The sequence below is a fragment of the Staurois parvus genome, unplaced genomic scaffold, assembly GCF_062004578.1.
Source record: "Staurois parvus isolate SC_StPar_1 unplaced genomic scaffold, SC_StPar_1.0 ptg000053l, whole genome shotgun sequence".
In the NCBI taxonomy this organism is placed as follows: domain Eukaryota; kingdom Metazoa; phylum Chordata; class Amphibia; order Anura; family Ranidae; genus Staurois; species Staurois parvus.
Genome location: NW_028317849.1, coordinates 2,686,250 through 2,711,631, shown reverse-complemented (window position 1 = coordinate 2,711,631; position 25,382 = coordinate 2,686,250). Strand labels below are relative to the sequence as shown.

At 43.4% G+C, this 25,382-nt stretch overlaps 1 protein-coding gene across 1 annotated transcript in view; it reads left to right on the top strand.

The window, feature by feature from the left end:
* HSD11B1L (hydroxysteroid 11-beta dehydrogenase 1 like) overlaps positions 1-25,382 on the top strand; it is a 43,151-nt gene that overhangs the window by 518 nt on the left and 17,251 nt on the right. Inside the window, exons 2-3 of the mRNA XM_089667654.1 lie at positions 7,721-7,851; positions 20,223-20,334. Of these exons, the coding sequence (XP_089523780.1) occupies positions 7,721-7,851; positions 20,223-20,334 (243 nt within the window). The remainder of the gene's footprint in view (positions 1-7,720; positions 7,852-20,222; positions 20,335-25,382) is intronic.

The following is a 25,382-nucleotide window of genomic DNA, read 5'->3' as shown; positions in this document are numbered from 1 at the left end:
TGTTGTGTAGTCCATTACAACATGCTGTGCTGAAAAAAGTACAGTACACCCTCATTTTTTTCAGATAAAGTAGTGTGAACTGAATTGATAGATCTCAAGGCGATATGCCTTGGCATTGTGCCTGCATTGGGCAACCCAGCCCTGAAGTTTCTGTTTTTTTCAAATCTTTATTTTAATTTTGCATAGGTCAATACAGAAAAGACCAAAAACAAAGGAAAAACAATACATACATTCCAGGAGGTAGACCGAACGGTCACGAAAGATATACCATGACAATGTTACATATGCCAGTCTCAGGGATGCGGGTGTGACCAGAAGTGTGTTGACTGACACAGGGAAACATAGGCTTCAGATATAGTAAATAATATAATTTATTAAGACTAACAATACAAATGCAGTGCAAAACTAAACATAACACAGTGCAAACAAACTGAACCAAACCTCCAACAGATAACAAACATACGATACAAGAGTAGTCAGGCAGGCCGGGTCGGTAGCAAACGGGCAAACGGAGTACCAGGAGCAGGCGGGAGAGTGGTCAGGACTAGCCGAGGTCAGTACAGGCAGAGTTCAGGCAGCGTCAGGACAGCAGAAACAGGATCAGGAAACCAGGGCCAAGCAAACAGTACAACAAGGCACAGACTGCAGGTCTGGCCATCCCTTAAATACACCACCTGCAATCAGCCCCAGGTGATGGCTAATTGCCGAAGTGAGCCTCTGGTGGCGCCTGCTGGCCAGCCCTTGTACTGCAGCCCACAAGGCAGGTGAGTCCCACCACTATTGGCAAGTCCATTCCTGACAGCCAGCAAATAAAATGGTCAGCTTGTAAGTAGTAAACATTATCAGTTAGGCTATTTGAAGTCTCACATAGACTTCTACAGAAATGTAGAAAGGAAGAGAGAAAAATTAGAAGGGGGGGGGGGGGGGAGGAGGATGGGGGGAGTGTATCGGAAAAGGGGCAACGAAAGATATATTAGCTGTAGAAAACATACAATATATAATCTATCCTGGTCAAAAGGTCCATGAAGGGTGCTAACCACAGAAATCTGTTTTTCAAAATGAGGTACAACAATTGCGCCATTAATTGTTTATGCCTGTCAGAGGTGAGGAATTCAATCCATGGGGTCCAACATCTATAGAACCTATCATAAGTATGTGTACATTGATGTCTCCACTCCTCCGCATCCATAATGTCCTGTACCTTCTGCAGCCACTCCTCGACTGAAGGCAGCACAGGAGAATTTCAATGTTATGGAATAAGACACTTAGCAGCGTTGAGGAGATGGGGCAGTAAGGAGTGTTTGTATACCCCAACTGACTGTTCTGTGTCATGATATAGGGTAGGTAAGGGATCATTAGCCAGATGGAATTGTGTCACCTCATGAATAATTACTCGAATGTCGAACCAAAAGGGGCGAATGACTGGACAATTCCACCGCAGATGTAGAAAAGCGCCTCTCTGCCCACACCCTCTCCAACAGGTCCCAGGTACTTTTGGGAAGACGGAGATAACCTATAAGTTACTCTATATCATCTGGATAGAAATTTGTAGCAAGTTTCCTGGGTTTTAGAGTTAACCGATGAAGTATGAGCCAAGGATATTATTTTATCTACACTAATGTCCGATAGGTCTTTGCCTAGTTCCTTCTCCCATTCTCGGATATAATAAGGAGTCGTGGAAGTTGATTTGTCCAATAGTAATTTGGATAATTTGGAGATTAGATGGGTGGCACCCACCCTATCTAAACATATAGATTCGATTTTAGATAAAGATTCATGTGATCTCACATAGTATAAAAGAATGTGCTAAGTTGTCTATGTTTCCAACTATCCCAGGGCAACATCCCCCATTGTGTGTGGAGATCCTCTAGGGACTTCAAATGTGTGCCAGACATAAAACGATAACTACGAGTTTTGTGGGAGCCCCCCCCAGTGTTTAAAGAAGGCTAGGTCTTCTCCTGGGACAAAACACAGGTAACCTCCAAGAGGGGAAAGGGGTGAGGGGAATTGCTTGTTTAAGGCATCCCAGATGGTCAAAGTCACAGAAGAGAGTGGTGAGACCTGGTTTGAGAGGTCCATGAATATACGAGGAAGCCAAGGGGCATGTGCCAAATTCCTGCTTGCCATTGTTTTTTCTAGAGGGATCCATAATTTGTCTCCCGTGTGTAAATTCCAGTTCACAATACGAAGCAAGGCAGTCACGCAATAATACAATGAGAGATACGGAAGACCCAGGCCTCCCCTTGCCTTGAGGGGGGAGTCTTGCCATCGGAAGGGGAATGAGCATTCGAGTGCTCGTCAATCTACCTCTAAGAAATACAGAGGTAGAATAACCGACTTCCAAAGATTAATCTTAAAATTGGATAGATAATGAAATTGATCTATTTCCTTCAGGAGCTTAGTCAGGGTTGTCTTTGGTGAGCTAAGAAAAAAAAGGACATTGTCTGCAAACGCAGCCAGTTTATGTTCAGTGGATCCGACTCGAACCCGGGTTCAGATGAATCCGGTGTAGAAAGGCCTCCAATATTCAAATAGGTCAAATATTAGTGGTGATAAAGGGCATCCCTGCCTTGTCCCGTTGGAAACTGGAAATGGTTGGGATAAGGTCTGATTGACTTTCACTGGGGCTGTAGGACCGTCATAGAGGGCTCCAATCCAAGTTTGCATTTTGATCCCAAGTCCTAGCCTATGCAATATACATGATTTAAATACTCAATTAATACAATCAAAGGATTTCTCAGCATGGGATGAGAGGACAAGACATGGGATTTTTGAGGTGGATGTCCAGTGGAGTAGGGAGTAGGGAGATAGCCCTCTGAGAACTGTCCCTACCTTCCTGGCCAGGGATAAACCCCACTTGATCAGCATGAACGAAGTCACCCAGAAACTCTTTCAGCCAATTGGCCATGATTTTCGCTAAGATCTTTATGTCCAAATTCAATAGGGAAATGGGTCGATAGTTTTGGAAATATGCTGGATCCTTCCCCTCCTTAGGGATAACTGTTATGTGAGCATGTAATGCTTCCGGGAGAATAGGTCCCATCTTTGCAAGCAAATTAAAATATGTCACCATATGAGGAACTAGAAGATCCGAGTATTGAAGGAAATATTGGCGGGAAAATCCATCCAGGCCGGGGCTCTTCCCTGAGGGCATAGCTTTGAACGTAGAAATAATCTCCGCCAGAGAGATATCTCCTTCCAGGACAGAGATAGCCTCCGGCGGAAGTTGTGGGTAATCAATATCGTCTAGGTAAGAATCAATCATCTGGACCTGGCCTCCTCACCCTCTGAGACCTTGAGAATGTATAGGGAAAGATAGAAATCTCAGAAGCATTTGGCAATCTGGGATGGAAAATGTAATTTAGCACCTGAGGCATCGTATACATGGGGAACACAGGAACCTGATATTTGTTTTTTAAGTGCCCTCGCTAACATGTCTTCCACATTTATGTCCTTGCTCGTAGTATTTGTGGGCCAGATACCTGAGTTTGCGTTTGGACTGGGCATCTAAGAGCTGTTTCAGTTGCATCCACAAGTCAGCGAGTTGGGTCCTTATCTGGGGGTCCGTCCTCTGTTTGTGTCGATAGGAAAGATCCAAGATCTGGTATAGTAAACTGGTTAAGTCCTAATTCAACTGTTTCTTCAAATGTGCAGCCTGAGTGATGAAGGCACCCCTGATGACGGCCTTATGAGCCTCCCAAATTACACTCTCGGAAACCTCTCCAACTGTATTGTCAACAAAATACGGTTGCAACACCTTGTGTATCTCTCCAGCTACCGCAACATCATCTAAAAGATTTTCTGGCGAGGCATGATCTGAGAGGATAATAGGATGGATCTTGGTAGAATGGACAATATTTAAATGAGGCTGATCAATCAGTAGGAGATCAATCCGAGAATATGACTGGCGTACCTGAGAAAAATAGTATTTGTCGTTTGCGTGGAGGGCTCTCCAACAGTCCACCAGTCACATGTCCCGCAAGGATCTGGAGATATGTTTCCTAGCTCCAAAAGACAATGTGGTGGATTTACTGAAGGAAGAGTCTAGCTGAGGGTCCTGACAGACAATGAAATCACCTCCTAAGATCACCAAACCGGAAGAGAAGTTCTGTAAAAGCCCAAGCACTTTGTCAATAAAAGAAACCTGGCCAGAGTTTGGGGCGTAGATATTCGGTAGTGTCAGCGGGCTGCCATAAAGGGTACCCTTCACCATTAGGTATCTGCCCTCAGGGTCCTCCAAGTGAGATTCAGGGACAAAGAGGCAAGATTTGTGGGGGGCTATCGCCACACCTTTGGCTCGCTTGATTGGGGATGGGCTTTGAAACCAGCGGTCAAACAGGTACAATGAAAGTTCAGGAATTGATCCCGATACAAAATGGGTTTTTGTAACATCAAAACTTGTGGTTTGAGGGCCTTTACCTCCCTCCAAACTCTGCTGCGCTTGAAAGTAGAGCTAAGACCCCTAACATTGTATGATAGCACCTTAAAGACAGACATAATGACGACGAACAGATCCTATTAAATGCAAATAAGCAATTGACCAGGAGAGAAAAAATAAAAAGTTTTGTAGCCAAATAATAAAACAACCAATATAGCAGGAGACAATATACAACCTACCAGTAGACAACAAACCGCCAGGCGAAGAAAGACCGCAAAAAAGCAACGGCAGTGTGTGGTCTATGACCCAAAAGGGTGGACACCCTATGAAAAATGGAATGGGGTGAACCTATAGTGGGGTAGCATGTAAAACATACCCAAGTAGGCAACTCCAGCCACATCTACCCATCACCTGTGTTCATTTTAAAGCATAGAGCAGTAAAACAAGTAACTATCAAATCAATAAACATAATATTCTATATGGCCCCATACCCCCTATAACATGTAGGGGCCTAGGCATTAGTCTCAGAAGAACGGGTCAAAGGATGTCGGCATCAGGTGGAGTCACAGGAACTGACCCAGAATAAACCAGACGAACTATGACCAAGAACTAGAGTTCAAGTGTTCCCTTTGGTGTTAGGTGAGCCTGGGGGATTTCGAATCCATTTACGCTTCCGATGTGGTTCTTGCCAGTCTTGTTGTGTCTGAGTAGAGGAGGAAACACCGCCACCCCTCCAATCAGGAAAATTGACTGCAGAAAGGTGGAGCGTTTTAAGAAATTATGGTAGATTATCCATGTCATGAAGAGTGGCCGAGAGCCCATCTTTAGTAGCTGTAAGTCGGGATGGAAAGCCCCAATGGTAAATAGCCCCTGCATTGCAGAGGAAATCCAAGAGAGGGTGCAGGTTTTTTTTCAGCTCCAAAGTGCGGCAGGATAAAAATATAATTTCAACCCCTCAAATTCCAGATAAGGACGTTTGCGCATACCCTTCATGATAGCTTCTTTATCCTGGTAGCGCAGCAGTTTACAAATCACATCTCAAGGCTTGGTGACATCTGGGTTCACAGGCCCCAGGGCTCTGTGAGCTCATTCTATATCAATAAGTAGGGCAGGGGTTTTTCTCAAGATTTTTATAAAGACAGAGAGCAAAGTTGGAATCAGGGCGGCTGTTTTAATGGATTCAGGCAGCCCGCGAATACGTACATTTTTCCTGCGGCTCCTGTTTTTGTAATCACCAAGTTGGGAAAGTAGGTTCTCAATCTTGCGGTCTTGGTGATCTAATCTATGTTGCAGGGAGTGGAGTGTGTTCACGGCCTCCCTTTGTTGTGTTTCAAGGACTTCAACCCGTGAGCCTATCTGTATAGTATCACCTTTAAGTTCTTGGAAGTCTGCTTGCCAGCAAAATATAATAGCACTGCGGGGGGATTCTTCCATTCACACTATGTGGATGGCGGAATCAAGCAATTTTCTATCCTTCCACCTGCGGTGGAAGGAAAGAAAAATGCATTAGCTATGGGCTGCTTTTCTCTCATATACTTATAATAAGCTGTATAAAACACTATAATGCCAAAAGTATTAGAACTCCTGCCTTTAAACGCACATGAACTTTAATGGCATCCCAGTCTTAGTTCGTAGGGTTCAATATTGAGTTGGCCCACCCTTTGCAGCTATAACAGCTTCAACTCTTCTGGGAAGGCTGTCCACAAGGTTTAGGAGTCTATGGGAATGTTTGACCATTCTTCCAGAAGCACTTTTGTGAGGTCAGGCACTGATGTCGGACAAGAAGGCCTGGCTCGCAGTCTCCATTTCCAGTTCACTGGAACTAAAGGGCCAAGCCCAACCCCTGAAAAACAATTCCACACCATAATCCCCCCTCCACCAAACTTTACCCTTGGCACAATGCAGTCAGGCAAGTACCATTCTCCTGGCAACCACCAAACCGAGACACGTCCATTGGATTGCTAAACAGAGAAGCGGGATTTGTCACTTCAGAGAACACGTCTCCATTGCTCTAGAGTCCAGTGCGGCTTTACACCACTGCATCTGACGCTTTGCACTTCACTTGGTGATGTAAGGCTTGGATGCAGCTGTTCGGCCATGGAAACCCATTCCATGAAGTTCTCTATTCACTGTTGTTCTAATCTGAAGGCCATACAAAGTTTGGAGGTCTTTAGTTATTGACTCTGCAGACAGTTGGTGACTTTTGCCAACTGTGCGCTTCAGCATGCACTGATCCCGCTCTGTCATTTTACATGGCCTACCACTTCGTGACTTAGTTGCTGTTGTTCCCAGTTGCTTCCACTTTGTTATAACACCACTAACAGTTGACCGTGGAATATTTAGTAGGAAGGAAATTCCACGGATGGAATTATTGCACAGGTGGCAACCTATCACGGTACCACGCTTGAATTAACTGAGCTCCTGAAAGCGACCCATTCTTTCACAAATGTTTGTAGAAGCAGTCTGCATGCCTAGGTGCTTGATTTTATACACTTGTGGCCATGGAGGTGTTTGGAACATCTGAATCCAATGATTTGGAGGGGTGTCCCAATAATTTTGGCAATATAGTGTATTTTACTATGAGGATAATAATATAATACTACAGCTATTACAATGTTACTCTAGTTAACTGAGTTATTTTATGCTGCTATTCCCGTTTCATAGTTTAGAGGTTCAACATTATGAGGTTTTCTAAGGCCCCTTTTAAACCTGTATGTGTGCATCAGTGTATGTGTTTCATTATGATTTTTTTCTTTAATATGTTTTATTAAGGTCTTACTAAACCCAGGACCCTGTATTCACTATATCTGGTCTCCCACAGAACACACAACATGGAAATGCAATTATTTGAGTAAATACAAACTAATTTTCTCATCAGCAGTTAGAGCAGTCTTGCATCTTCAGCAGAGCACTGGTTAAAGCTTGTAGGAAGAGTTTTTTTTCTGCTCTAGGAGGATGGGAAACCCCTGACCCTCTGTCTGGACAGTGCTGATTCGCCCTGTGCTGATCACATGCACTCACATGCTCAGGAGTTAAGTCGGATTTGACATTGCTGAATTTGTACAGTAAGCTGCTCATGCGTGGCTCACTGTACAGGGGCTCCAAGGCAGGTAAGTAACTTTAATGCAGAACAGACAAAGCATGTCTCTTATGCAACAAAATTCCTGTCTGTTCACCATTTTTCTTTTTTTACCTAAGGTTCCACTTTAAGTTTTCGCAATAAAACCTGGAAGTTGCTTGGTTTCTATGCAGAGCTGCACCAGATTTTGCAAGCTCTTGTTTTTAAATCTCCCCCACTGAAAATTATGTTATTTGCTTAAATGTGCTGTTCCTATTTTTCAGAATGTCTTGCCAATGCTAGGGTCCTAGTTACTGGCGCAAGCACTGGCATTGGTGAAGAAATAGCATACCACTATGCCAGGGCAGGAGCACACCTCTTATTAACAGCAAGAAGGGAAGATGCTCTGCTCAAGGTGAGTAATGAAAATGTAATCAACTGCCTCAGGGGTGTGCAATTTATTCATTCCAGAAGTTCGATTGATGAGATTGGAGAGCTCGGTCAGGATTGGGATGATCTCTAAACTGGCACATTTTCAATAATGCTGAGAGAAGGAATTAAACATGGATATTTATGATTTTACCAGATTTACTGGGATATTTATCATGGCTAATAAAGTAGATAATCATTTTACACATTTTTCTTAATAATTTATTCCACTATAGATGCTTATAACACACATAATATGGAAATATGTCAAATATTTTCTAAAATATATTAGAATTAGGTGGACCTGAGCAATTTTGAGCAATGACTTTTGTTAAATATTTATGACATAGCAGCTTACAGAGTGTAAGTAGGTGAACGTATTTATTTTCAGCAGAGACCCGAAAAAGAGCAAAAGACGAGTTAACATTTGTCATTGAAATTAACACAAGGGAAATAACTTACAGGCAGTAGGATGTGTTTCTTGTGCTAAATCCTCTTCTTTTAGCTGAAATCTTCCTCTGTCCCTGTTTTGGCAAGATCAACTGGTATTTTCTGTACCCGCCGAACCTGAAAAGTAATTCAGCCACCACCTCTAAGCCCTGGTAAGCTACAAAATATTGCAAATTTGTTTTTGGGTTTAGATACATGTAAGGGACCTGAATTGGACCACGGTTCAAGGCAAGCTGGCCCAGGTCCTGACCCTGCTTCTTCTCTCAATGGGATAGTCATGTACCCGCCTTTTGAAGATACTTTTCCAGTGTCTCTCGTTCTCCTGGCCTGAAGCCTGCCTTAATTCCCACATATTCCTGGTACAGGCCTGTTACTTGGAATAAAGAATGTCCAGTCCAGACGCTTTTTGATGCTTTACTGCACGGGTGTCAAACTGACGGCCCTCCAGCTGTTGCCAAACTACATGTCCCATGAGGCATTGCAAGATTGACAGTTACAAGCATGACTCCGAAAGGCAGAGGCATGATGGGACTTGTAGTTTCACAACAGCTGGAGGGACGCCAGTTTGACATCCCTTCTTTACTGCATCAACCTAAGTACACACAGCAATACATCTTCTTCAAAGCACATATTCTCAATGCAAAAAACTCAGTACTACTACCCAGTACCATGACATCCAGCAATCCAGTTGTTTCCAGTCAGTCCCCCAGAGATGGTTCCACACACAAGGTGTTCTTTGGTTCTAGGCCCAGAATCCATCCTAAACTGAGCCACAGACCTGCTAAGTGAAGGTCAGGGGCAGTAAGGTTATTCCATCTCCTCCCCTGGGTGTCCATATCTCATCCTCCTGGCAGTCCTGCCCTGCATAGGGCTCTCTCCTGCTCATGCACAGGCCAGAAACCTCAATGGTGTTGGTCAGAGGTGACCTGTTCCCATAGCTGAACTGCCAGGTACCACTCACAGTTGGTATTAAAAGGGCACAAACTGTACCCACGACATAACCAGGGGAGTGGTATCAAATAAAAGGAACTACATCTGCCAACATACACTTTTATTAGAACACAGAGACTTTGCTGAACACTGTAAATTATATAGTTGTAATAGGGAGCCGTAGATTTATGTTCAACATTTGTTGAAATCCATTGGCTTCAGATGTCTTACTTATTATATTATAAAGGCAGTCCTGTATATAGTTTAGCCCTGACTGTAGCAATCATGCCCACAGAGATGGACGCGGTTCAATCATTTTGGCTCCAATCTCCATCTTGGCAAAGGATCCTCCATCTTGTACAAACATATTCCCCTCATTCTCATTCTTCCTCTCTGTTCAGCCACAGTGACATATGGCCTGTGTGTTGGCAGTGACACAGGAGGCCAGAGCACAGCAGGGAGCCCCGAGCTATAAAACCCCCAAGGGAGCTGGGGCCTCGCTGTCCAAAGAACATGTGCAATCTATCACATCGTAAAAGATAACCTAAGCCTTCCCCTGAGTTGAAACACATTCCAGAGGAGTAGAGACTAGATAACACTTTTAAAATCCATTTGTTCCCCTATGTCTCATATCTTGGAATATGAGAGACTTACAGAAAAACCAGGTATATCTTCGGATTGGCCACGAGAAGACAAATCGTTTGATAGGTCACACTCCCTGACTGGAAGGAAAGCAGATAATTATATCCCTTGAACCATGCAAGTCTGTATGCTATATTTCATACCTAACCGTTCCTCGGAAGCGTCTGCATAGTGATCTACCCGCGAGTGGAATGTCACTTGTGCATAGGGAAAGTTATGAGCAAAATTTGAACTATGAAAGATTTTGGCTCTAGTTTAGGTATCCGCCCAGACGATCCCTTCCTAAACGAGGCATTGATCCTTGGCTTTAGAGACACCCCCTGCTGGGGGACTACAAAATAGGCTGTCAGGCCTAAGAGAAGTTAAGTTGAAGAATTCTCCTTTTTAACATCAGAACCAACCTGGGAGACCTGCCCTTTTGCTTTGATACTTGATCTGCAAACCCAAGGCTGATTGGCAAGTACTTTAACCCTTTAACCTCCTTTCTGTTACCTCTTTGCTGTGCTGTTGTTCTCTGTATATTTATATATACTGTATATTGGTTACATCTTTTTTCTGTAAATATTTTTATTGCACCCCTTTGACCTTTTAGTAATAAATCTTTCCTTCTGAAAGTGTTGAACTGTTTCTATAGCTCTTTATTGCAACTTACGAATTCCTGCCTCTAAAAGAGCGTTACTGTGTTTGTTTACCCCTCTGTAAAACCTGTCTGCGGTGACCGTGTAATTCAGATGATTATCTCAACCATTATAGTGTTATAACTGATATCGCCGAGTTTCCTCTTGCTCTGTACAAAAAGGAGGTGCTGGCAGTGTGAAGGGTTAATTGCGTAATTAACCTGACCCAGTAACAATCGATCCCAGGCTGCCGGTACATCGATTTGTGGTCCATTAGCTGGAAAATCGCTGTGCAGGGTGCAGCTGGGTGTGGTATTTTTACGCACGTGACATCGCGGCTTCAGATTGACTAGTCCTTCGGTCACGAGTTTGGAGAGAAGGGCAGGGGTCTGACATGCGATCGTCACACTGTCCATCCCTCGTACTATGTGAGTACACATGTAGAGAGATTCCTAATGCTTTTCTTCTTCTCAGCCTTGGTATGCACACATGTGTCTCTCTAAATTACACTGTCAATGAATGCAGACTGCAGACAGGCTGCATATAAACAAGGCAATGTTTACACTAAACTGAACTGATAATGACAGCTCTGAATGTACAGGGAAAGAAAAGGAAGATGTAAGAAAATGTATTTAAAAAGTTGTTTGATTTCCTTATATATTAACCACTTGCCCTCCAGAGGATTTACCCCCCTTCCTGACCAGGCCATTTTTTTGCAATACGGCTCCGCGTTACTCTAACTGACAGTTGCGCAGTCATGCAACGCTGCACCCAAATTAAATTTCTGTACTTTTTTTCCCACAAATGGAGCTTTCTTTCGGTCGAGTCTGCATTTTTTATTTTTTGTGCTTTAAACAAAGACAGTTCGACAATTTTGAAAAAAAAAAGCAATATTTTTGACTTTTTGCTATAAAACATATCCAGTATAAAAATGTAAAAACTCAAATTTCGTCATAAATTTAGGCTAAAATGTAATCTGCTAGCTACATACTACTTCTGCTATGACGTATAGCGGGACTGCGCCGGCATGCTAACACTGGCGGGAACTGACTGACTGTCACTGACATCCCCAGTGACACTAATACAGTGATCAGTGCTAATAGAAAACACTGACAATGTACTAATGACACTTAGCAGGAAGGGGTTAACATCTGGGGCGATCAAAGCATTAACTGGTGGTATTTGTGTACATTATTGAGAAAATACGGAAGTTAGCATCAAACATCTGAGCAAAGATTGGGGTACTACGAATTACCAAATAACTGAAGGAGGTTAGTTGCCCATTTAAATTGAAATTTTTCCTGGATAGCATCCATATGATGTCTGGTACTGAAATGTTCATGGCATGGGATTTTTGGACATTGACATTAAGGTGTGATGTCATGGCATTTGTAAAATTTAAGCATCAGACTTGGTAGGGGATATTGGGGTTGGCTAACAAAGTTGTCTAAGTGGCTATTTTATGTTGGCTGTGACTTTCAGGATGTCCAGAGATATTGAGGTTTCCTTGGATATGTTGTACCAAGAGTTCCATGGTGAGAATAAACACCAGAGGAGGAAACCTTGGAGGGTGCCTCTTTGTAAGTGAAAATATTTAGAGAGACCCTCATTGGCTCTGACTGCAGCTGTCAGGTGCAAAAAAATAGCCAGCTAAGCATGTTAGAGCCTAGGCCTATATGTTGGAGCAGCCTTTCTCAACCAGGGTGCCCAGGCACCCTGGGGTGCCTTGTGGTTTCTTCAAGGGTGCCTTGGCAAAATGTCTAAAAATTGCCCAAAACTTGTATACAAGCCAGTGGGTGGAACAAGCCTGCTTTTTAGTTACACAAAGCCACAGGTTTTCATTGTGCACCATTAGGGCCTTCTAGCCGCCGGTGTCCTGACAACCAATAACATCATAAGTTGATAAGGAGGATGTCAGTTGTCTGCACAGAAACCTAGTTTGACCGTCCCCTGCCCCTTTCCATCAGTACTGGATAATAAATGAGGGAGAAGTGAAAAGCTGGAATACTAGTCAGTACCAGTGTGCAAAAGTGTATCTGCGTTGGAAGAATAAATTACCTCTAATGCTCGGTGTCCTACATGTGCGGATGTTGCTGCGTTATTTAAAACTACTAGAATAGTTTTTCACATTTTAAAATGGGGTGCTTCGGGACTGTCCATAATATTAAAGGGTGCCTCAGGACTGTCCATGATTTAAAAGAGTACCTTGACTGAAAAAAGGTTGAGAAACACTGTGTTGGAGCATGGTTTCCATAAATTTCAAATTCACTCTTTTGAATACTTTTATTCAGCGTTGGTAGATTTTAGTAAATTTATTCTATAGGAGGTAGCTCTATAGTTAATGTGCAAAAATGTTCCAAAGGGTAGTGTTGTCTTTGGCTTCCCTGGAGGTGGCTAAAACCTACTTGACTGAGGTCAATTAGTGTAGAGAGGTTATGAAGGAGTTTGTGGTAGAGAATTTTGATAAAAGTCTTCAGGATTGTGTTGAGTTAGGAGATTGGTCACTAGCAGAAACAAAGAGATAGGTCTTTCCGCGCCTTGGGGATGACCATAATTTGGGCATGCAAGGACTCCTGTGGAAAATTCAGTTTTCAGGCTCCACGCACACTAGTGTTTCTTTATAAGCTCAAGAAAAAACTTGGTGGATGAAAAGCACTGATAATAACATTTTTGTGCCAGCTTGTAGTGGCGTTTTAGTAGCGTTCAGCAGTGTTTAGAAATGTTTCGTAGCATTAGCATTCTATTAGCGTTTTACAGTACATGAAGAAAAAAAAAGCTGAATTTTGCCAGCTTGCAGGAGCGTTTTAGTAGTGGTTAGATGCATTTATGAGTGTTCAGCATTTTTTTCTGCTACAAAAATTCTCCAAAAAACTCTGGATGCTGAAGCTCAAAAAATGCTAATAGCCTAAAGTAGTGTGCATAGACACATAGGATAACACTGGTTAGCTTCTAGGAGCAGAAACAAAATGCTAATAACAGCTTCTAAGAGCTTAAAGTAACCCGTCAGATTTTTTTCCACTATCTATGTCCCATTGCAGAGCTATCCCTTCACTTCCTGTCCCATAGCCAAACAGGAAGTGAGAGGAAATCCCTGCAAATTAAGGGAATTCTTCAGGGACCCCCAGGTCACCAGAACTAGTGTCCCCATTGGAACACTTTCGTAATTTGCCTAATTCCTTATTTGCCTAATCTGCCCTTTTCTCAGTGTATTAAAGGGGACAACACCCAAGTCAAGTGCCACTTAAAGGGAAAGTCCTTGTCCTTTCTTCTACCTCCCCTTGTGTTAACCTCTTCCCAGGGGTGGACTGACCATTTGGAAACTAGGGCACTGCCCGAGGGCCCAGGGTCAGTAGGGGGCCCCATGAGATGCCCCTTTTTCATAGGCTTTTTTGAGTTTGGGCAAGGACACAGGGGCCCCATGATCCCCTATTGCCCGGGGGCCCCATGAGTTGTCAGTCCGCCCCTGCCTCTTCCCATCCGGCCCATGACGATAAATGGCGGGAGGGGAGCGCTGCCGATGCTGGTGGACGTTTCTAAACATCCCCCCCCCATCCACTGCCTGTGCATGCTCCCTGGGAGCGCGCGGCACTGCGATCGGTGCCCGCTATGTCCTCTGGACACAGCGAAACACAGATCACTGTACGGGACCTCTGTGTGAGGTCCCGATTCATGTGATCACTGATTGGCCAATCAGTGATTACATGAACAGTAGCATTATTATTATTATTATACAGTATTTATAAAGCGCCAATAGTTCGCTCAGCGCTGTACATTACAAAAGGGGACAGAACAATACCAATACAATGCAAAACATGAGGGGATTGAGGGCCCTGCTCTTTCGAGCTTACAATCTAAGAGGGAGGGGATGGTGGCACAGGAGGAGATAGCTGTGGGGGATGGAGTGGTAGGAAGAGTGGAGGAGGTCGGCAAGTTAGCAGGGGGTGGGGTAGGCTTCCCTAAAGAGATGGGTTTTCAGGGTGCGCCTAAATGAGAGGAAAGTAGGTGATAATCTGATGGGTTGGGGCAGGGGGTTCCAGAGGATGGGTGACACCCTGGAGAAGTCCTGGAGGCGGGCATGGGAGGAGGAGACCAGGGAACTAGAGAGAAGGAGGTCTTGTGAGGAGCGGAGTGTGCGTGCTGGGCGGTACTTGGATATTAGGCCAGTGATGTAGTTCGGGGCAGTATGGTGGACGGCTTTGTACGTCAGCGTTAGGATTTTGAATTTGATCCGTTGCGCAATCGGAAGCCAGTGGAGGGATTGGCAGAGGGGGGTGGCGGAGACAGAGCGGTTGGAAAGGTGAATGAGTCTGGCAGCTGTATTCAGGATCGACTGAAGCGGGGATAGCCAGCGGCGAGGCAGGCCAGTGAGGAGGGAGTTGCAGTAGTCGAGTCGTGATATGATGAGGGAGTGGATGAGCTGTTTAGTGGTTTCTGGAGTTAGGAACGTGCGGATTTTGGCGATGTTGCGGAGGTGGAGTCTGCACGAGTTTGTTAAAGATTGGACTTAGGGCTGGAAGGATAGGTTGGAGTCCAGAATGACACCAAATACTCTGGCCTGCGGGGCGGGTTTGATGGTAGCGTTGTTTGATATGATAGAGAAGTCAATGGGGGGTGGTGTCCGGGCTGGGGGGAAGACAAGAAACTCGGTTTTGGAGAGGTTCAGTTTAAGGAAATGGAGCGACATCCAGTCTGATATGTCGCTCAGCAAGTGTGTGATTCGGGCGGAGATCGAGGGGGTGAGGTGGGGGGTTGATAGATAGATTTGTGTGTCATCGGCATAGAGGTGGTAGTTGAAGCCGTGAGAGTGTATGAGTTGGCCAAGGGAGGAGGTGTAGATGGAGAAGAGAAGGGGCCCGAGGACAGAGCCTTGAGGGACCCCAACAGAGAGGGGGAGTGAGAGGGAGGTGGTAGCATTATAGGTAATGCTGAAAGAGCGTTGTGACAGGTAGGATGAGAGCCAGGAGAGAGCAGAATCTCTGAGGCCGAGGGAGTGTAGTTTTTTGAGGAGGAGGGGGTGGTCGACTGTGTCGAAGGCCGCAGAGAGGTCAAGGAGTAGGAGCACTGAATAGTGGCCATTAGCTTTGGCGGTTAGCAGGTCATTGGAGAGTTTGAGTAAGGCAGTTTCGGTGGAGTGTAGGGGACGGAAGCCGGACTGTAGGGGATCGAGGAGGTTGTTGTCGTTGAGGTGAGAGCATAGGCGGGTGTAGACTAGGCGCTCGAGGAGTTTAGATGTAAATGGGAGCAGGGAGATGGGTCTGAGGTTGTTCGGGTCATTGGGGTCCAGGGAGGGCTTTTTAAGTATGGGGGTGATGTGTGCATGTTTCAGAGGGGAGGGGAAAGTGCCGGAGGAGAGGGAGAGATTGAAGATGTGGGTGAGGGAGCGGAGGATGGAGGGGGAGAGAGGTCGTAGGAGTTGTGAGGGGATAGGGTCGAGGGGGCAGGTGGTGAGGCAGGCATCAGAGAGGATCTTGGAGACTTCCTCAATGGTAGTAAGGTCAAAGGTGCGGAGTGTTGGGGGAGCTTCAGTATGAGGAATGTAGGGTGGGGTGGAAGAGGAGGTCAGAGCAGTGGTGGGGCCATGGGAGAGGGGTGATGAGGGGGTAGCTGAGTGAGGGGGAAGGGGGTTGGAGGGAGTTTGAGCAGCGACGAAGTCCCTGCGGGTTATGTCGAGGGGGAGGGGGGATGAGGGGGTAGCTGTGTGAGAGGGGACGGGTTGAGAGGGTGTGTGAGTTGCGGCAATGTCCTTGCGAATTGTGTCAATCTTGTTTTTGAAGTGATTGGCAATCTCAAGGGCAGTGATTGAGGTGCTGGGTGGAGGTGGGGGTGGCGAGAGTAGAGAGTTGAAGGTGGAGAAGAGTCGGCGAGGAATGGAGGAGAGGGCCTTGATGAGGGTTAGGAAGTAGGCTTGTTTGGCAGCATGGAGGGAGGAGGTGTAGGTGTGGAAGGCAGATTTGTAGCGGGATGTCACCTCCTGACATCATTGCTTACTACTTGTGAAATCTGTGAATGATCACAGAGGTCACATGGTATAAGGCTATTCACAACAGCCTTGTACCATGTGACAAGCTGCACCAATCACAGCTCGCACAGTATTTCTCAATGGCTGCAGGAATGCAGCCAGAGAGAAGGAGAAATGATTGCTTTTACAGCCTTTATGGGTGTAAAAGCAATCAGTGTAAAAAAATTAAAAAAAACCTTCATCACCCCCACAAGTAGTACAGTGTCACTATGGTGACACTGTACTGCTAGGGTGACAGTATGTTAAAAGGAAAAAAAACATCAATAATAATATAAAAAAATAAAAATGTAAAAACAATTTTTGAAAAATTATAATTTTTGGTTATAAACTAATTTGGGTTATTTTTTTTTTTTTTACTAAAAAGATAGCTGAATACATTTTGGCCAAGATTTATGAAGAACGATTATTTATTTGCAAAATTCTATAAGAAAAACACTGTTTTTTTCAAAATGTTTGGAATTTTATTTATATAGCAAAAAAATAAAAATCCCAGTGGTGAATAAATACCACCAAAATAAAGTTGTATCTGTCTCAAAAAAATGCTAAAAAATTTATATGGGTACAGTGTTGCATGACCGCGCAATTGTCATTCAAAGTGTGATATCACTGAAAGCTGAAAATTGGCCTGGACTGGAAGGGGTGAAAGTGTCCGGACTTGAAGTGGTTAAAAGATAAGTGCACATTTTTTTGCAGGTAAAAAAAATGTGCATTTATTATTTTTGGTTGAAGGAGCCTGGAAACCATTGTCCCAGCTCTCAGCAGATCGCTGGTGCCATGCAGCTCTCCTGCAGATCTGTCAGTATATCTGCTTGCCCGTACTGGGAAGCAGATATACTGACAGGAAGAATCAATTAACTACCACGGCACTCCACAGCGCCGTGGTAGTTAATTGAGAACCACAATTGACAGCCACTAAGGTTGTCAGGACTTGTAGTTCCTCATTCACAGAGGACAGTAAATGAGTAATGTGGTCGGAGTCACTTTTTTTAATTTGACAGTTAGCAGGGGAGAGGAGATCCCCTGCTTGCTGTCAAAGCTGGGGAGCGGGGATGAGCGGAGGCCAGTGCATTCATAACATGTTACATCCTGAATATGGGTGTAATATGTGACATGTTATGAAAGGTGAACTTATCCTTTAATACTCTCACTTACATCACTTCCTATTTGTGCATCAACTGGGCCCCAGTAAGCACACAGAAGAATTCTCACTGCATTTAAAGGGACATTGACTACCTTGGTCAAAGAGCTCCTTTATGTTAGATTTAAGCCTTGCCATCAGATTCTGAGGGCCCAAAGTGAGCTAGTTCTCCTATTGCTAGTTTTTTATTGCTCACTGGGGTTAACACCACCTCAGGTCGAAGATATTGAGTTAACTTCTGAAAAGCAAGCCTGCTAACAATGATTGAGATTCTGCTGTATGTGTTGTTTCTTTGATTAGAGTTGCTAAGAGCAATCATTGCCATTTCAACTACCAATATCATTTTGTACCATTTAACCAAGCTTACGTTGAAGTTTAATATAAACCTCAGATCTGTTTACTTTAATTTGTGTGTGAGTCTACTTTCTGATGGTAATTTACTCTGGTCAAAAGAGTCCTGAGGTGTCAGCAGGGGTTGGACTTTCAGAAAGGGGTCCAGAACGACAGGGAGCCCGAAAATAACTCAGCGACTCCTAAGGGGGTAGTGCTACATAGTAATGCAAGAAAGTTTATCATTTCTGGTCTTTGGAAAGGGATTAGGAGGGAATATTATATAGCTCTTCATAATAATTTCTAAATCAGCAAGCTATATCAACTTACGAGAGACACCTCTTGACGTACCTCGTTATAGACCAGCGACTGTAGAAAGAGTCTGCAGGAATCTGTGCATTGCAAGTGCGATCCACTGATAGCAGTTGCAATATTTTGCAGGCATTTATGGAAAAAAAATAATAAATAAACATTTTTTTCTGCAAAAAGGGTGCATTTATTTTTGCAAAAGGTGGATTTAGTAATCTGAGAACATTGCCCATAAGGCCAGAATATACTCTTAGCAGACATGGAGGTAGTTTGGTGCAGTCACTTCAGGCTGCCTTTTCATGAAACAGCTGGTAGTTACATCACCATGGCAACCAAGTCTAGCCCAAAATGCTATAGTATTCCCTGCAGATCAAATCTGTTTGTTCAGGCATACACATTTCCAGTGCCAGAACATACTCCTCAACTTTGTAATTTGAAAAAAAAAGACACTGTGGTGGTGCGGAGGTTTGTAGTGCACATAGTGCACTGTGAAAAAGTGTATACAAAGAATATGGTTAACTAGGCATGGCTTAAAGGGAAGTAGTAAAATCATAATGAACATATTTTTGCATCAATAAAAATTGCAAAATGAAGATCCCATATGCCAAAAATCTGTACTGCATGACAGGATCATTTTTACAGAAGGATAGGCCTAAAATAAATCTAAAAAACAGGGTCTTTAGTGTGCAAGAGAGTTGTGGACAAAGCTTAGGTATTTTTTAGGGGCTGGGGCAAAACACGTCAGCCTCTACATGCCAGCAGCATAACAGCCCTCTCAAAACAGCAGTACAACACCACCTGTAATCAAGATATTGACACAGGAATCAACCTTTATTGGATGAAAAGAAGGAAGAAAGCCCTGGCCTTATTCTTTATGGGAGGAGGAATGCACTAGCTTTGGTGTCCCTGGGAGGAGGAATGTCCTGGCCTTGGTGTCCATGGGAGGAGGAAAGTCCTGGCCTTGGTATTCATGGGAGGAGGAATGTCCTGGCCTTGGTGTCCATGGGAAGAGGAATGTCCTGGTCTTGGTGTCCATGGGAGGAGGAATGTCCTGGCCTTGGTATTCATGGGAGGAGGAATGTCCTGGTCTTGGTGTCCATGGGAGGAGGAATGTCCTGGCCTTGGAGTCAGTCCATGGGAGGAGGAATATCCTGACCTTGGTGTCCATGGGAACAGGTGTTTCTTGGCTTTGGTGTCTTTGAGAGGAAGTATGCCTAAAATCAGTGTTGGTTGGAAGTAGAATTTTATGGTGTTGGCATGGGTGAGATGAGGACTACCCCATATTTGTTGCCAGTGGTGTCAGTAGCAGAACAGAGATATATGTCCTATTGTTAGTGTCAGTGTAAGTTAGAATGCCCCAGCATTTGTGCTCAATGACTAGTTACCACAGAGATGCTCTGTGTCCCACACCATTGCTTCTGATTATGCATGGTGATGTTGATGCAGACACTGTTATATATCTGTAGTGTGAGATCTCATGCACTGCCTCCTCTGCTAGTTTCATGCGATTATGAGTGAGATTTGGTGATGTCACTTCTGTGCTATCTACTGTTCTCATTTCATTGCTGACATGAGGCAAGGCATGGTAAGTCAGTAGTGGAGAACAGCTGCAGGGAGATTGCAGGCAATAATAATGGCTAGTCTTTTGTCCTCTGCTTGTGTTCATCACTCGCTGCCAAATCCTGGCCTTACCTATCTAACAAAATAATTTCTGTTCTTGTATGTTGCACCTGCTTAGTAGTCCAACAATAGGGACTGTCCAACAAAATTAGAGATAACTGGAAGTTGTGACCTAGTAAATGATAATAGTAAAAGTTAGCAAATACAAGACATTTTGTTGCCAAGGTGAGGAGTTAGCCTTCCTAGCCATTAAATGTCTCATGCTGGATGTGGTAATAAACTCAACCTTCCCTTGAATACAGGTGAAAACCAAGTGCTTGAAGCTTGGAGCAAAGAGTGTTTCGCTGGCCCTTGCTGACATGGCCTCATCAGAAGCTCGTGAAAAAGTGATGGAACAAGCTATAACTGCCCTGGGTAAGGGAAATGATTGATGTAGCAACTCACATACTATAAAAATTCTGAACATTTATCTCTTTTGTCTGTGATGGAAGGCTTCAAGTGAAAGTAGGCATCCCATAGGAGCCTCAGATGACTGCATTTCACAGTAAAGTTTGCTACTATTACAGACATTCTCTCATACTGTTCTGACAGTTGTGATAATGCTGTGATGTTTCAGCCAAAGTTAAATACAATGCTTTCAAGTAAATGGATGAAAATTGTGTATTTACAACACTTTGCTAAATGTATCTCTTCCAGCCTTTTCTCTCCATTTTGCAATATTATTTCCACTGTCTGCAATGGAGATCTGCATGTTCTGTTTAAGTAGATGTACCTGTTCACAATTTAGACCCACAGGTTGTATTTCTAGTAGACTTTCAGCAAGGCTTCCATTGAACCTAACATTTAAAGTAGAACTATAGGCAAAACTTTTATTTTCATTTTGGATAGAGTAAGGAAGGGTTATAACCCCTGTCTGATTATTTTCACCATCTGTGTCCTATTGCGGAGATATACCTTCACTTCCTGTCCCATAGCCAAACAAAAAGTGAGAGGAAATTCCTGCAAATTAAGGGAATTTCTTGGGGACCTCTAGGTCACCAGAACTAGTGTCCCCATTGGAGCATTTTGCCTCTATTTTGGAGACAACTAGGGGGAGTACTACTGGGAGAATCAATGGTGGAGAAGGATCTGGGAGTTCTGGTAGATCACAAGCTTAATAATGGCATGCAATGCCAAGCTACGGGTTCTAAAATGAGCAAAATCCTCTCTTGTATTAAAAGAGGTATAGACTCCAGAGAGAGAGATATCATATTACCCCATTACAAATCATTAGTACTACCTCATCTGGAATATGCAGTTCAGTCTTGGACACCAATTCACAAAAAGAACATTGGGGAACTGGAGAAAGTACAGAGAAGGGCAACCAAACTGATAAGAGGCATGGAGGAGCTCAGCTATGAGGAAAGATTAGAGGAACTGAATTTATTATCTCTTGAGAAGAGGAGATTAAGGGGGGATATAATCAACATGTATAAATACATCAGTGGTTCATATAGTGAACTTGGCGTAGAGCTATTCACCCTGAGGTCATCACAGAGGACAAGGGGGCACACTTTACGTCTGCAGGAAAAGAAATTTAAATCTCCAAACACAGAAAGGTTTCTTCACAGTAAGAGCCGTGCAAATGTGGAATAGACTCCCTGAAGAGTTGGTTCTGGCCAGCTCAGTGGATTGCTTTAAAAAAGGCCTGGATTCTTTCTTGGATACACAGAATATAACTGGATACTAACATTTATAGGTAAAGTTGATCCAGGGAATATCTGATTGCCTCTCGGGGGATCAGGAAGGAATTTATGTCCCCTGCAGGAGCAAATTGGATCATGCTTTGCTGGGTTTTTTGCCTTTCTCTGGATCAACTGTGGGTATAGGATTATAACTTTTTTTTATGGTTGAACTGGATGGACTTTTTTTCAGCCGGGCTAAATATGTAACCTAAAATTTGGGATTTTCTTTACTTTCTCTTTCAATGATAATGGTAAACAGGACAACTAAGGAGGGTGAATCCCCGTAAAGGGAAACAGATAGCAATACAAACTGACAGGAGTTCTAATCCCTCTCCACTCTATCTAAAACTAATAAATAAACTTGCCATTAGTCATACATTAATGTATCCACATTTTAAGCTTACCCTCAAACAAATATGACATGCATAGAATTGTGTGACCTGCAGTGTAGATAGATAAACTGCTTTAGTTAAAAACTGAAGTTTAGTGATTTTATTTTTAAACAAAGGATGGTATTTACCATAAATGAAGTGTGTCCCATGTGCTGGTGACTGCTGTGTTTGGTTCAAATTCAACGTTCTCTGCTCCCGAAGGGATTAATATGGGTGGTTGTAGCTGTGACAGGCACTTGCCAAGTGATGGTTATGCCTGCCCTTACCGCTTCCGTGCTCCGTTCAAAGAAGCCATACTATTGTTTCCCAAAATAAAAAGTGCTCTAGGGATGGTGGACGGTCAGTAATTGAAAGTTCTGCCTTCTCTGTTCATAGATCGCTTTTCATTGTGGGGACCAATAGTACAGCTTCTATGAATAGAGCACAGGGGTGATTTGACTAGCCACAGATGGAAGGCAGCTTTTTCCAGGGCCCTCACAACTCTAGAAACACTCTGCTTAAAGGGGAAACCCGTCGACAAATCCACCTCTTTGGCCTATTCATGGCTTCAAAACACTCTTTCTGAACCCCCTCACAATTTTCAGATGGGTTGGGAATCAGCCCTTCAGGTAGATTTCTCTGATGAGCAATGGAGAAAAATCTGCATTTTTGCTCACAAATGCTCCATCAGCACTAGGACTCAAGAAACCTCCTACAAATTGTTAACAAGATGGTATAATACACCGGATAGGTTAAAAAGGTGGTTCTCCCAGACGTCAGGCCTATGTTGGTGCTGTGAATCAGCTGAGGGCTCCCTGTTACATATTTGGTGGCAATGCCCAAGGCTTGTGCCATTTTGGGACAAAGTGCATGAGTTGACATACTCTATTACTGAGAATGCATTCCCCTAATGTTGTCTCCTCCATATCTCTGAGTGTGCTTTGAAATCGTAGAAGCAATCCTTGGTTCGGCACCTTTTGAATGCGGCCAAGTCCCTAATCCCCAGGTATTGGAAGACCACACATGCCCCTTTGATTTAACACTGGATAAGAGAGGTTTACGTCAATCAGGAGTTGGAAAGGACATTTACTATGACTGATGATATGGTTGCCAGATTACAAAAACTATGGTCCATTTGGAATGCTTTCACTTTCTCAGAAATGTATAGAGGGCTGATGGGCGATTAACACTTTTCTACTTTTCGATGTGTGTATCATGCTAGTGGATACTTGACTCCACTTGCAGAATTGGACCTGTTCTTACGACTGCTGTTCTCTTTCTTTCTCTACTAAATCTTCTTCTTCTGTTCATGCACTTTCTTATGTCAGATTTTTCAGAAGCCAACATTTGTTACTGTGTACTACATGACTGCATAACATGCAAAGCTTTTTGTAGTTCATTGATGTTCATATGTTCTACTTTATATGAATAAACACTAATTGTTTAAAAAAAAAATAGAGCATGGGGGTGGAAATGGCGGGCATTGTTGGCACTTGATGAGTGCCCTTCATAGGTGCAGCTGCTCATATTCATACCCGCAGCACCTGAAAGATCACTGCTGTGGGGGTATCTGGGGGCAGGGGTTTTTGGGGGCAACCTAACACAGCAGCCACCAGCACACAGGACACTTTTCACTTTTCAAGGTACAGTAAGTATTGTCCCTGGTGCCATATAAATAAAAATCAATTGGCTTCAATGTGAATCACTGACTGAAATAAATATAAAGCTAAGAAGTTCTCACATTACGTACTGCAAGCTTGTTATGGGAAACTCATTGGAACAGCATGACAGCAAAACAATGAGCATTTTCAGAAGGAATTAGGCAATGTCAAAAATAAGCAATATCATACTGTATTTCTCTGAGCATAGAAAATAGCAATTCAGCCTACAAAGTTCTTTTACAAACTTCAGTCATTTGGACAACTGCTTCATACTTTGGTTCCTAAATATCCCTCATTGATGGAAAGGAACAGCCCTATTTGAACCCTTGAGTAAAATGAACCTTGTCACTGATAAGTGTGCTTTATCTGGGGTGTCTGTCTTGTGTTATTATTATTATAGTGTTATTACTTACAGAAATCATCCATTGGCTGTTTGTCTCCAGTAATCAGGGTGGACTGATGTTTGAATAGACTAATTAAGATTGTCAGAGATTTTTAGAAAGAAACATTGCATGTCAGCGAGATAACATACAGTATAGTGCATGTCTTGCTGAATGGATATACACAGTTTTAAAGTGGAACTAAACCCATCAATTTAACTGTTTCCTTAACCCCTTTACGCCTAAGGCTATGTTCACACTAGCCTTGTTTGCAAGCGGCAGACAGGCATTTGGGAAGCGTTTTTACCGTTTCCCAAACGCCTGGAAAAACTCTGCACATTGCAGCACATGGTGCTGTTCAAACGGGAGAGTTAGCATCGCGTTGCTTCATGCAAAACGGACGCCTCTGGTCGAGTCAGGAGGAGTTGAAGCCTCCTATTCAAGTCTATGGTGCCGCTGCGCAAACGCCCAGCCGGCGTTTGCGGTGCGGTTGCGATGCAGTTGTGGGGCATTTGCGGAGCGTTAACACCATTCAAACTTCATTATAGGTGTTTGTGGGGCGTTTTTAATGCTTGGCAAACGCCTAGCAACCGCCGCTTATCCGCACCGGACAAACGCTTGTCAAACGCTATAGGGGCGTTTGGCAAGGGTTGGAAAAACAGTCAAGTGTGAACGAGCTCTAAGGGTAAAACAAATCTAAATGCCTAAGCACTATTTTGCAACGTTGACGTGTTAGTAAAACCGTCCATATGATCACAACTATTTTGTACATCCAGGTGAATTATACCGTGTTTTTTTTCAGGACCAATTGCCATTGGTAAATGGTAATGGATAGCTCCTGATTTTTTTTTATTATCAAAGGAAAACTGGCCCAAAATAGTAAAAAAAGTTTTTTTTTTTAATTTAGCTGTGCGTTTCTTGTTATTACCATAACCTACCACCAAAAAACAACCCAAAATACATTTTCCAGCTCTTGACGATTGCAGTGATACCATATATGTGTATGTTATTTGTACCTGTAGTACAGCCCAGAAACAATAGTGCGCATTTTGTTTTTGTCTTTTTTTTTTTTTTTTTTACCTAAAACACACTGACACTGACACTAACTGACACTGATACCCATTTTTAATCCTGACCTTTGACCTTGACCTTTTGACCTTGACCTTTGACCCTGACCTTTACCCAAACACTTTACTGGCACTGAACTAGATCAAACTTTGATCTAGGTATTTATTTTTTTTTCTTTTATTTTTTAATATTTATTTATCTTTTTCTTTTTTACAAACATTTTTTTTTCTCTCTATGCCAGGAGTTAGAGAGATACAA